The sequence below is a fragment of the Podarcis gaigeae genome (assembly GCF_964106915.1).
Source record: "Podarcis gaigeae genome assembly, chromosome: 13".
NCBI lineage: Eukaryota > Metazoa > Chordata > Lepidosauria > Squamata > Lacertidae > Podarcis > Podarcis gaigeae.
The window spans coordinates 20025520-20039037 of record NC_139689.1 but is presented as its reverse complement, the minus strand read 5'-3'; the positions used below and the strand labels follow the sequence as shown (position 1 = coordinate 20039037).

The 13518-nt window shown below is 50.3% G+C and overlaps 1 protein-coding gene across 4 annotated transcripts in view; it reads right to left on the bottom strand.

The window, feature by feature from the left end:
- The window catches only part of PPP1R12C (protein phosphatase 1 regulatory subunit 12C), a 38251-nt gene that overhangs the window by 2281 nt on the left and 22452 nt on the right, over positions 1–13518 (bottom strand). Inside the window, exons 10-22 of one of the 4 annotated variants that reach the window (XM_083707866.1) lie at positions 9463–9654; positions 8161–8256; positions 7520–7614; positions 6093–6200; positions 4676–4766; positions 4315–4452; positions 3723–3813; positions 3391–3506; positions 3135–3193; positions 2667–2772; positions 2260–2364; positions 1476–1526; positions 72–122 (exon numbers count right to left, since the gene is read on the bottom strand). In XM_083707866.1, coding sequence (XP_083563992.1) covers positions 72–122; positions 1476–1526; positions 2260–2364; positions 2667–2772; positions 3135–3193; positions 3391–3506; positions 3723–3813; positions 4315–4452; positions 4676–4766; positions 6093–6200; positions 7520–7614; positions 8161–8256; positions 9463–9654 — 1299 coding nt within the window. The remainder of the gene's footprint in view (positions 1–71; positions 123–1475; positions 1527–2259; positions 2365–2666; positions 2773–3134; positions 3194–3390; positions 3507–3722; positions 3814–4314; positions 4453–4675; positions 4767–6092; positions 6201–7519; positions 7615–8160; positions 8257–9462; positions 9655–13518) is intronic. The other 3 variants (XM_083707868.1, XM_083707867.1, XM_083707869.1) reach the window with 3 other exon arrangements.

The window sequence follows — 13518 nt, the reverse complement described above, 5'->3', positions numbered from 1 at the left end:
CCCGGCCGCAGCTTCTCTCCGTCAAACTCCAGGATGGGACCTGACGGCTCATCCAACCAGGTGGGAATTACCTTCAATTCTTCCTCTAGCTCTGCTGCTTTCCTCTCCAAAGCTCGGCGTTCCTGGAGGGAGAAGAGGGAAAGGTGAGGATAATGGGAAAGGGGCAGGGGAGCTCCAAGAATGTATTTAGGAAAACCCAGTCCCTTCAGGGCAGAAGTGGGCTGACTTCAGTCTTGTGTGTCCTAAAATGCCACCTATGTGTGTGCGTTATTTTATATTTTTTAATATAAAATTTATTAACATATAAAACACATACATATACATTTACACAATACACATACACAACACACTACCTTATTTTCATAACATAAAACATACCTACATTACTCTATATAATACCTACCTATACTGTACATATCAACGTATCTACACACCTACCCCACACGGACACCCACCAAGTGACTTGACTTCCAGCCGTTCTTATTACGCTACTTTGTTTTTCCAACTAGCTTAAACGCATTTCATTATTTCTTTAATGTCTTCTTCTATATTGACTTTACTCTCCTTTCGCTCTAATCATTTTCTGGATTCACTCAATATCTGTCAGAAATTCTACATAAAATTTGATGTATTCCTTAAAGATAGCCCACTCCTTATTCACTTTTTGTACCATATCTCCTCTTACCCTCTCTGTTAGTTCGGCAATATGGAAGTATTCCATCATTTTAGATAACCAGTCTGTTTTAGTTGGGACGCTGCTACTTTTCCAATTTTTGGCAATCAATAACCTTGCCGTCATAGTTGCAAACATAAATATTGGTCTGACAGTTCTTTTTATTTCCTCTGACATGATACCTAAGAGAAAGGATTCTGGTTTTTTCCCCCAAATGAAAATCGAAACATCTTTTTCAGTTTGTTATAGATATTTCCCCAGAATCCCACTATCTTTTTACACTCCCACCACATATGTAGAAAGGTTCCTGCCCCATTGTTGCATCTCCAACAGACATCACTACAGTTTTTATACATTTTTGCCAGTCTGACCAGTCTGTACTGTGTGTGCGTTAGCTTTACGAAGCTCTTTACAGATTAGCAGTAACTAGCCTACTCTTAAGTGATCCTGAACACACACTCTTGCTTAAGATCATAAGAAGCATCTGGCTGGGTAAGACCAAGGTCGACAAACCAAAGCATACTTTATAAGAATCTCAGAAACCCCTGGGGTACACCTGCATCTACCCCCCCCCCACTCTGCTAAAGAACGAAAGGATAACCCCTCCGGGCCCACAGGAGGCAGCAGAGGGATTCACTCTAGTATAGTATCCCTTCCTGTGACTATCAAAGAGCTGGGCTCGTTCCCAGGCTTCTCCAGCAGGAGGCATCAAACAAGTCTTGCAATTCAGTTCGTTTGAAGCAGCAGAATCCTTCATACATGGCAAGGGAAGAAAAAGAGAGAGGCAAAAATAGGTACTTACAAATCTCTCTAGCTCTAGGAGAGCCGGCCGCTCGGCGAAACGCTCCTGCCTCTGTGGGTGAACAACGAAACAAAACACACAACGTAGGGCACCCAACACAATGAAACCCCCAACCTTTGAGGGGGAGAGGGGGTTTGTTTTTCTGTTAAATCAGGCACCCCCAATCTTGGCCCTCCAGATGTTTTGGGACTACAATTCCCATCATCCCTGACCACTGGTCCTGTTAGCTAGGGATGATGGGAGTTGTAGTCTCAAAACATCTGGAGGGCCAAGTTTGCGGATGCCTGTATTAAATGAAAATTCTACCCCCTTCAAAGACTGTGCTAAAAATGGGGGGCGAGGGGTGGCACGGGATGAAGGAGCACATAAACTGCTTTCAGGAAACCAAAGAATTTAAATTTTACCTTCTGAAAATGTCAGGTAATGCTACATTAATAATGATGATAATAATAATAACAACTTCCAAGTACTTGGCAATCATTTTTTAATGATTTATATGGCATTTTACACACATTTTACTTACCAAGCAAAACTAAATTATATTAAAATGTCTTTTGAATTCCCAGGTCATGTTACAACTTTTTAGCACCCCTCACTGTTGGGATTTGAAAGCTGGAAAATTCAACACACCCCTTATCTCAATAACGCTGTATCTCAATAGGTATGCATGGAAACCAGGTATATATAAAACACACCACATCCATCGCAGAGCTGCCTGTTGCTGTTCATGTCCCAGCCCAGCTGCCACCCAACCGAGAAGCTTCTGCTCTGCCCTGTTCCTTACCTGGGTCACTCTTTCCAGCTCCAGCTTGATCTGCGTCAGCTGTAGCTGTGCTTCTTGTAGCTGCTCCTTCAGTTTTTCATTCTCGATCACGAGATCTTCATACAGCTTAGGGTCACACACACACACACACACACACACACGGTAAAATAAACCAAATAAGGTACTGAGATCCCTATGAATCCCTTTCCCACCCATATCCCTTCAACCCAGGAGCCCCAACTTCCAATCATGTGAGTTGATATATAACTTGTGAACTTGTGCTTCCTCCTCCCTCCCATTCCTTTTTCCTTGCGTGTCATGACCTTTTAAGAAATCTTAGTACTGATTTCTGTAAGTTGCCCCAAGACTCTTTTTGCCTAGAGGATGGGGAATAAATGCCTGAAATGAAAACAAACAAAACAACTAACTTTCTTGTAATAGTGATCAGGTTCCTCTTTGCAGCCCAAATTGCTGTTCTGTCTCTGGCAGCTGTAGGGAGCTGTCCGGTTTGACAGGACGCTGTTTAGGTGTTCGCTGAAAAAGAAAAGGGGGACCAATATTATGGGAGGTCACCCCTCGGGTGGCTCCTCACACTGCAATCCAGGTGGGCAGTATATATTTTTAATAATGGTCTGAAAGTTAAGGCATGAGGATTGGGCACATCAGCAAAACCACGTGTCGTGTTTTGCATATTAAAACTTTTGGATCTTGCACTATTTTGGGTTCACCGTTAAAAAACCCCCACCATCCTCTTGAGGCCAGGATTCATGTCTTTCTACAATATGAATGGCATGAGTACTGAGAAGCAGCAGCAGGCAGAATCTGTGAGTCAACCTACCCCTAAGGCCCATCTCCACAACCCAGCTTGAAATGCTGGATCCCAAAGAGGAATCTACCTGCCATGTCCTGATGGATCTTCATTGTTGACTTGCTCGCTGTCTTCATCATCCTCACCCTAAAGGAGGGGGGGGGGAGAAGTTGGGTGGGTTTAAGGTCTCTCCCCTAAATTGCCTCTGCAGACAACTTGGGTGCTAGTAAAGGCAGCTGCCGAGTTCTCGACAACAGAACGGCACAGAGCCCTGCACAGATGGTCCTGAAACTCTGCCCTCCTTTCAGCGTAACAGCCCCGACCAAGTCTGCTGCCGCATTCACCTCTGAGTTCCCTCCCAGTCCGGAGACGAGCCGTCGGCCTTTCCTGCGGTCCCTGATGGCGAGTCTGTTCCGTAGATCCGAATCTGCCTCTGAGCTGGTATCCTCGGCTTCTGAGACTGCAGTGCGGACAGAAAAAGACACACAGCTGAGCTGAGGTCCTTGCATGCAAATAGACTGAATATGTTATAATATCAGCAGTGGAGCTCAGGAGAGATTGTGGAAGGTTTAAAAGAAAGTTGCAGTAGTACAGGAGTTCCTACAGGCCCCAAGCTAAACATGCCAAATGAGGGAGTTGAAAAACAGAAAGGGAAAGAGGGCGCAAAAGTTGTTACCTTTTCTGGGCTGCGAATTCACCACTAACGGATTCACAGTATAAACCGAAGAACCTTCTGAACTCGGAAGCCGGAATCTCCTAGAAGAGTCCTGCATGAGGCAGCAGGGTTAGGATCAGGGAAAAAGCAAGAAGGGAGATAGATTACACATAGGCTGCACGCTGGCGCAAGGGAACAGGGCAGCAGTTTGCAGAGGGCCAAACGAAAGCAAGGAATGAGTGAAACAGACTGGGTGATGGGCGCCACTGCACCATGAGATGTGCAAAAACACAGCAGGCTCTCACCCAACCCAGGGCAGACGAAGAACCCACACTATGCAGTCTGATGGATACAAATAACCCAGCACCTGTCATGAAGGCTGGAAGCAGATACTGCACACAGCCTGCCATGAGCTAGCTTGATTTTACCTGTATTGGGAAGATCTGTATCCTGAAAAGGCAGGTAACAATTCTAATCACCTGAGATCAGAGCAATAGCCTCGGAATAGATTCACCTATTATGGTTCCCTCTGAGCATGCCAGAAGTTCCTCCATTGGCTTGGCTACCACGTCCTCCACCCCACCAGAGCCCCTGTGCCTCCTGCCATCTCTACCGTAGTCTCCTGGGACTGCTGCTCTCCATCTTTGTCATGCTTCTCGTCCTCCTTATTTCGCTGCTCCGGGGCTGCTCTGGAGTCCCCAGCCCGGCCCATGGTCTTCTCAGCCTCCTTCAGATCCGTGAGGGTGACACCCTTGAAGTGAGAAGAGAAGGGAAGGCACATGAAAGCCATGTGCCAAACAGAGAACCGCCCCGCCACCTAGAGGCTGATGCTGGCACTACACAGCAAGAGTTCCTTGCTAAGTCTCTGAGCTAGGCCAGGCAAGCGCATTCCCTTATGCCTGACATTCCCCTCTTCTGGTCTGCTTAGCGGTACCCTCCACGCTTGAACCCCCATGACCTGCACCAGCACCTACCTGTGTGGAACGCCTGGACTGCCTCATGAGCCTCGAACGGGCCTTCCTCTGGGACTCCGACTCTTCATCCCGCACGGGCGTCTGGTACGACCTGGCAGAGGAATGGAGGGTTTGGGCACTATTTACAAGGCTTTCTCTTTGTGCCCTTTCCGTTGCTCCAGGGGCCTCCCCTTTCTTGCCAACCACCTCAGAGCCTGCACCCTGGCTGGTTGCTTCAGTAATGGGAAGGAAGCACTATGCAACCAGGCAGAGGGCCTTCTCGGTAGTGGCACCCACTGTGGGGAACGCCCTCCCATCAGATGTTAAGGAGATGGGTAAATTATATAAAATTTAGGAAACCTCTGAAGGCAGCCCTTTATAGGGAAGCTGTTTAAGGTTTAACGTTTTACTACGTTTCTTATAAGCTGGAAGCCACCTAGAGTGGCTGGGGCAACTCAGTTAGATGGGTAGGGTACAAATGATAAATTTATTACTACTACTACAGTCATACTTTGGATCCTGAATGCCTTGGCACTCGGACATTTTGGCTCCCAAATGCTGCAAACCTGGAAGTGAGTGTTCTGGTTTGCAAATGTTATTTGGAATCCAAATGTCCAAAACGGGTTCCGCGGCTTCCGATTGGCTGCAGGAGTTTCCTGCAGACAATCAGAAGCTGCGCTTTGGTTTCCGAACATTTTGGAAGTTGTACAGACTTCTGGAACGTGTACCATTCGACTTCCGAGGTAAGACTGCAATGCTAGGCATGTCCCTTTGCCTACCCTGGTAGTTTCCTCCCACCTTCTTGACTGTGGAGTGGGAAAATGCAAGCCTGCCCTCCCTCTGATGCCCTCTTCAGCCTGCCTAACTGGGCACAGAACGCTCTGAGACAGGTCAGATGCCTCATAGATAAGCTCACTCCTAGCTTCTAGGAGCCACACAGTGAGAGCAGAGTGCAGGGTGGGGACTAAAGGGGGACAAACTACCCCCGAAGGAGCATAACGTGTCCCCCCACCAGAGATATTACCCCTCCCCTAACACCCCATGCACTGCTAGCACGATTGCAAGAATCAGGGACTGGTATGGTTTCAAATTGGATGGGGGGGGCATGTGTTGAGATTCCTGTACTGTAGGGGGTTGGACTAGATGACCCTTAGCCCCCTCCCAACTCTACAACATCAGAGGCAGCAAAAGCAGCTGGTGAGCAAGCACTGCTCCCCCCTACCCCGCCCCCCGGGCACCAAGATGCGGCTGCCATCGTAACAGTGATGAAGAGTCAACAGAAAAGGAAAGGTTATATAGAAATAAGAGAAGCAGCAGAGAACTGGCTGGTGCCACATCAACAAGGAAACCCCGCTCCTTGGATACAGAGACGAGCCCGCCTATCGTGACCCTAATTGCTTTCCGTAGTCTGCCTGCCCCGGGCCCCACCAACCCTCACCTTCGGCGGTCCCGGGGATCCATGCCAGAGCTGATGGCAGTGGAAGAAGGGGGCTGGTGTGGGGCAAGGGCTGTGTCTATCTTCATCTGAAGGCCACCTTCTAAGTTTCTGCGGGGAGGGAGGGAGGAGAGACAGGAGAGAGGGAGAAAGAGAGACAGCACGTGGAAGAGAGCGTGTTCAGAGGAGGTCCCTGAAAAGGCCTTTCACTTGCACTCCCAACAACCCCATGGTTACCTAGAACTCCTGCTTTGACCCAGAGGTCTCCCAAACTTGTGAGTTAAACCCCCACCCTTGTCACAAGCTCTTGCTTCTATGAGCCACAAACCACCTAGAATTGACCGCAGAGGCTTTTCCTCACTAGCTGGTCCTCCTTTGAAATTGCTACATACAGCATGCCTGATGCACAAATTCTTTTTAATGTTAGTATTTTATTCGCCACCAGTGCAGCAAGGCAAATCTTTAATTAATCCTGTCTTATGGACAAGGGAAGACATAGCTACATTCCCAAAGCAACCCGACTTCTATTTAAAGAGACTCAGTCTCAGAATTCCTCCTTCAAAGTCTATGCTGCCAACCATTTGTGCTCAGTGATAAACTTTAGGAAGAGTGTTCCATGAAATAATTAAATAACCTAAGCACCCTTAAAATCCACTTCAGACCTATTGTCACTTTGGACACTACTGTCAGCAGCCCCAAATTACAGATGGTGAAAGGGGAATGAGAACAAGATACAGAAAAGGCAAGATAAGACGTGCTGAAGACAGACAACAGAGTTCACATCCGCCCAAGAAGCTGAGTACCCAAGGAACGTGGCCCATGCTCTTAACCACCAGTAAGGTGAGTGGAGCTTGCAGGAAGGCCAGGCAGCAGCAATTCCCGGAGGCTCCCCGGCTCCCCTCCTATCTGTCTTGATTCTACAAGTGAGCCTTGCTTCATACCACACTTCTCTCTGAGGTGAACCCAGCTCCAGGCTCATCCCAGCTGACCTGGCAACAAGGCTTCCATGGTTTAATCTTATATCTCCCAACCTAGAGCCCATCAGAGGTCTCTGAACTACAACTCCCATCATCCCCTGCTTCTTGCCACGCTGGCTGGGGCTGATGGGAGCAGGAAGCCCAATGACGTCCAAAGGTTCAGGAAGGGATTGGACATCGCTCCTGTCTCCAGAGCGCAGAGAGGAATACAAAAAGGAATGTGGCTTGTATTCCTCTTGCACTCCCCCAGAGTCAAGGGCAGAATGCCTTGCTACCAACTCTGCTGGTTCCTTTTCATCACATTTCGTTCTAACGCTCAGGGTAGCATGTGAGGGTGAAACAAAAGGGAAGATCCATCCCGTCGTGCAGCGAGCTTCACACCGGAGTGTCTCCCTGAAAACGATCTGGAATCCGAAGTGCTACATGTTGGCTCGCCGCCGGTCGATTACTCACGCTCGCCTGGGATCCCGATGGGGCTCCGTGTCTGGGAGGGCAAATATCCGCCGAGTTGGGGTCGGAGTTACGCGGGCCAGGCGTGGCTCTTTGCTCTGTAAAAAGGGGGGAAATGGGGAATCCCATGTGCTGTTACTGTTAACACTGTGAATTCACGTTCTGCCCAGGAGGGGGAGCATCTCAGAGGCCAGCTGGAGACCTGGGAAGCTTGGACTGTGCTTTTGGCCAGATACCACAAGCTCTGGCTGTCTTAAGCGATGCTTCGTGACTCTCTTGATGGATACCAGAGGCACTGCTCTACCAGAGAGCAGCGCTGAGCCCGATGCCTAACACGGCAGCGACGCTTATGAGTAGTTTGGCAGAGACAAGAGAAAGGTCAAAGAAACAAGGGAGCGAGGGCAGAGGGCAAAGAGGAAAACCACACCAAAGGGCGGAACGGAAAAGGACACTCCGGATAAGATTTTTCTTGTCCCCCAGTGACCCTGGTAGGGGGGTTCGCTGCCCAAGGGAATTCCCTCCCGCACAAACCCATGGCTCTCAAGCTAAGCCCCACACGCCTAACCCCCCCCCCCAATGCAACAAGCTGTCTAGCAAGCAAGCAAGGTAATCAGCCACACCCTCTAATGGGCAGAGGCTCCTACCGCATCACCCGCTGGCTCAGAAGCTGTGCTCCTATTGGCTAACCCTGGGCCAATGGGGTTCTTGTTCCACTTCCGTAAGAGCTCCCGGATGTCTTGCTGCAGGTGTAACAGGCAGTGATGGGTTGGGGTCAGGAGGAGAGGGGAGGAAGGAGGGAGAGAGAGAGAAAGAAAGAAAGAAAGAGGGCAAAGAAGAGGCTACACTCATGGCAGAACCCCACACACCTTGAAATCCCCTTTTGAGAAGCCACCCAGCTGGAATGAGGGGTCCTGCATAAAGGTGAGCCAATGAGGCTGCCAAGTCATTGGTCCTTCTAGTCCGTATCTTCTCCTCTCATTGGCAGAGACTTTCCAACGCCTCAAGACAAAGGACTTTCCAAGCTCTGCTTCCCAAGATCCATTTATCCAAGCAGAGATGCTAAGAGAGTGAACTCTCCACATGCAAACGCATATGCTATACCCCTGGCTTATGGTTTCTACTTATTTGCTTGCTTCCTGTAACTTAATACTGCTTCTGTTAGCGGTGGGGAGTGGCAGGGTGTCCTATGCAGAAGACTCCGCCTTCGGATCTCTGGAAGACCCACCTGCCCTCCTCCAGCTGTGGTTTCTCCAAAATGCTTGAAGAATACCTGTGCAGCCCTAAGGGCTAGCAGCTTACTATTTTTAAACATTAAGAAAATGAACACCAAAAGCTAAATTCCAAGTGAGAGAAAGCAAATGGAATGCACACAAGCCTGGCTGTATCACAATATGTTGCTAGGGATACGCAATGTACAAATAGAAATTCTCCTGTATGCACCTGTGTGTGCACTGAGGTTGCTGGCAGGTGCCCTGCTCTGGGTGCCCCCACCCCTGTCCTGATGATGAAATGTGCTCCCCAAACATCTGCCTGTTACATATTCTGCCATTTTTAGGCACCCGGGTAAGTCTTGTCGTGCTTTCCCAATCTGCCAGATGAGATACAATCCGAGACTGCTTGGTAATTTTCAGTTGCTGTCTGCTGCACTGTTTTGTCTGTTGCTGGTTTCCTTCTTATCTGACTTGACACTGTTTTAAATCTAATCTCAGCCTTAAAAGAAAAACAACCCAAACCATAAACTGCTTAGGAGGCCAACTGGTGGAAAGAAACAGAATGAATCTTAATTGCACCTAGCAGAGCCTTAAAGTGCAACCCTCTTCTCACTGCCCCATCATAGCAAATGGAAAGATCCTTGCTTCTGCTCCAATCCAACGCTGCCAAGCTGAATTGAAATGCTGCCCCCCCCCCAAAGTTACTCACTCAGGTATTGTAACGGCACAGCTTACCTTTTCCTCTGTATCAAGCCTGGGGCTGGATGCCGACCGCTTGATGCCACTGCCCTCCTTGGCAGCCGCCTCCTCCTCCAGCTTTGCATCCTGCAGCACCCCAAAGCTGCTGGTCTTCCGTAGGCTCTGCTTCCAGATGGCAGGAGCTGCCGTGTCCTCTGGCTCCATGGTGCGGCTAGAGCCTCCAGAGAACTGTTGGGGTGGGAGTGGGAGGGGAGGAGAAAAGAGACAGAGGAAGTGGGGAGAAGAGGAAGGAAGGGGAGTCAGGATGGATGGAGGGAACTTGAGAAACTCGGGACAATGGATTTGGAGTGGACAAGCAGGGAATAACCAGGCAGGGCTATGTGGGGTTGCTCAGTCCTTCGCACAGAACCTGACAGCTCCTTGGACAACAAGCAAGCACTGCTAGAGAACGGGGCTCTCAATGATCTAGAACAGGGTTTCCCAAACTTGGGTCTCCAGTTGTATTTGGACTACAATTCCCATCGGGGCGTAGCTAGCTGCTCCGGTACCTAGAGCGGTGGGGGCAGGGCGAGCCGCCCAGGGGGGCAGTGTGGGGAGCTGTCCACGGAGTCTGCTTGGTGGATGAAAGCCCCACGCTGTTGTTTTGGGCAGCGTGGGGCCCCAAGCCACTCCCAGGAGAGATGCGTGGCTCAGGCCTGCTGCAGGCCAGGCCCTGTGGTAAGTGCTGCCCCTCACAGTGTGCCATTTTGTCACCCCCCCTCAAGGATGACACCTGGGGTGGGCCACAGCCTCCTTCCTACACCCCCAATTCCTATCATCCCTGACCACTGGTCCTGCTAGCTAGGGATGATGCAGTTGTAGCCCCCCAAAAAGCTGAAGACCAAAGTTTGGGAAACTCTGATCTAAGAGAAGGACTAGGGGGGAGATGAAGGATGTTATGAGTCCTAAATCAAGAAAAGAGGGCTCAGCAGGGTGCAGACAAGAGCTGGGAGACCAGACCTCCTGATTTCCCTTGGGAAGGAAGCAACACCTATGCAACAGAGGCATGGGCAGAGTTTGGGGGGCTGTGCAGCCAACTAGGGGGAGAGCCAGGCCTCCTGGGATTGTCTCTACAGGAAGAAAGATTTAAAAGCAAGTGCCCAGCATTGATTTCCCCAAACAAGAGGAACTACAGGGAAGGTCAAAACCGCCAACTCCCTGGAATCCTCAACTCAAAAAGATTTGCATGCCGCCAAGGTTGCTGGGAGAAAGCCACCCTGCACATGCTCAAGAGACGTTTCGTTATTGCTTTGCATGTTCCAGGCCAAAGTCTTGGCATGGAAGTAGGTTAAAGGACTGGATTTTGGCTCCGCTGGGTGGATGCAGCTCTGTAGCTTCCCCACCGCACTCACAAGAGAGATCTGCCCAGAACCGGGGAACAGCTTCTGTTAAACAGACAAGCTATGGAGGCCTCTCTCCTCTGCATAATGACATTCCTGGGAGTGCTAACAAGCAACGCTTCACTCAAGGTTGCAACAAGGAAGGGTGTATATGGATATTTAACATCAAAGTCCAACATGGCATGTGGGACGGGGGGGGGGGTGCAAGTGTCAGGGCTGCAACAAATGCCATGCCAGGGGCCAACTCCCACGTCCATGCACTTGGGGGGCCTCTCTCAAAATGAGGCTGCCCTGAGCTCCCCCTTTCTCCTCCCCCCCCCCACTGGCAGCTCTTGCTGACTGGACATTCCAAAGCAGAGCAGCCAACGCTTTTAATGAGGACCGTCAAGAGCCACATCATAATGCATCTGCCCTGGGGAATCTTGGAAAGCTTTCAGAGCAGAGTTCATGGCAGGTGAGCAGGCCTGGAAAGCTGCCTTGGCAGAATGGAGGATTGAAAGCTGGTCAGGAAGTTGCTGAGCTTTGAGAAGTTTGCATCGGCTTCCCTGCTAAGGAAGGCTTGGACCGCAGCCCTTTCAGTAACACATTCCGCATCGCCTCCCTTCGCAGGAAGCTTTTGGCTTGGTGGCCAGGCTTCCCCGTCCCACTCAGACAGGCCCAGGCCGAGCCGTGCTGCTATCTGTGTCCAGGTTCCCAGCAGCCTCGGCCCCAACCTAGTATTGCCCCCCGAGTAGCCCACTGGACTCCTGGTCCTCAAGCACACCATCCCACAGGCCACAAGCAGCTCACTTTCAACCTCTACCTCTTTCTCTCTCTTCCCAAGTATCAGTAATCTTATATCTGCAGGGGGAACCCCCTTCTCCGTCGATAAAAATAAAATCCCACACCTGCACTTGCGGGAAACCACAAAGCACCAGCTGCCCCTGCTGCACACATCAGACTGAACACCCACCTAGCCCAGTTCCACTCAGTGGCCAAAAAGACACTTTCAGGTTTTTCGCTGGCATATTTTTAAAAGTCTCTGGTCACGCCAAGTACTCCCATTTCTAGCAAATGGATCTGCCTTAGGAAATACAAGAGGGACCTGCGAGAAAACGTTGCATGGTTGGAACCCTCCTGTTCCAGCCAGCCTGTCAGGCCCCTTTCAAGGATACCCCAGTTCTTTCCCCCCAACTATGCCACCCCATCCCCCCACTGTCAGTCATCATTTCATGCCCACTGTTGGGACACTTTTAGAACCCGCCCCGCCACAGTTCCCCCGCATCCCAATAATTTCTTGAGGTTTCCCTCCAGTCTCCCAAGACCTCTCTCTTGTATGTACACGGGTTGGTGCTCTGAGAACGTGTTTGCTGTATGTGGCAGTGGCTTGGACTGGAGGTACTGAAGGCCCCTGCAAAAGCCTCCCAACCAGGAGTGGGGCCTGGTCCGCCACAATAATCTGATTAATGCAGCTCTCAAAACACACAGCTAGTGGTAACTCGCCAGGCAAGAGAATGCTCAGCTTCTTTTAAGGCCTTGGTCTCACGATGCCAGTCTTCTCTGAGCTGGTGCCGTCCAGATGTTAGGTTTCCAGCTCCCATGAGCCTCAGCCAGCATGGCCAACAGGAATGATGGGAATTGAGGCCCAACATCTGGAAGGTACCAGCTTAAGAGGCAATTGTGCCAGACCATTAATGGGGAAAACGACACCCACAATGGCACATTCTCTCCACACACCCTCCTTGCATCTGCATGGGACACTCACTGCAGCTTTTTGCTCCTTCTGGGGCACCAGAATGATCCCTGTTTTGCGCAAGCTTTGCCGCCACATGGAAGGCCCCAGAGGGCTGGGGATGGGCAGAACAGGGGTGATGAAGGCAAACTGTGGCTGGAGTGGGCAGGCGGAAGGAAGGAAGCAAGAAGCAGGACGAGGTGCAAGCCAGAAGCAGATGGAAGGTGTACGAGGAAATGTGAAAAGGAAAACAAAGGCAGAAAAAGAAAACACAAAAGTCTGACGTATTTCACACAGTGCAGGGAAAAATGGCATGCGGTGGAAAGGGCGGCCGACCAGGCATCAGAATGTCCGCGTGTCCAAGGCCCAACCTCGGCCAACTTATTTAGGAGGCTTCTTCTTGGAGAGTCACCTGCCGATCAGATCGCCAGACTCGCCTGTGCTGGCATCCCAAACAGGATGACGGCTATTCTGGCCTCATCCCAGGGTAGATGCAAGAGAGGTGACTGGTTAACCAAGCATGCAAGATGAAGGTGTTGGTGTGTTAAGACAGGAGAAGTTATAAATGGGGACTCAGCAAGTGTTACGTGCCAGAGGGGAGGGGAGCATTCATGCAAGGACCCATGAAAAGCCAACTGAGAGGGGGAAGAAAAGAAGCTAGTCCTTAACAGGCAAGTAGCACCCCATACAGGACCGAGGTCTTGTGGCTGTCTGCTCCCCCGTGTCCAAATCCTGATTCCATAGAAACTACGAGTCCTGGTTCCCAGGACACAGAAGCCCTAACTACCTTCACTCTTCATTCTCCCTCCTCCCAAGAGAACCCCTTTGTGAAGTGACTACTCAGGATGGGTAAGCTGAGGCCTGCAGCCTCAAGTCCAAGACCATGAATGCATTAGTGACTGGAAACGTCTCTTTAAGAGGCCCTGCTGCTCGTCACCTCTCAATTCTCAAGAGCTGGATTTCGACATGAGTCCAGCAGCTTCCAGGCCTACACTGTGAAAG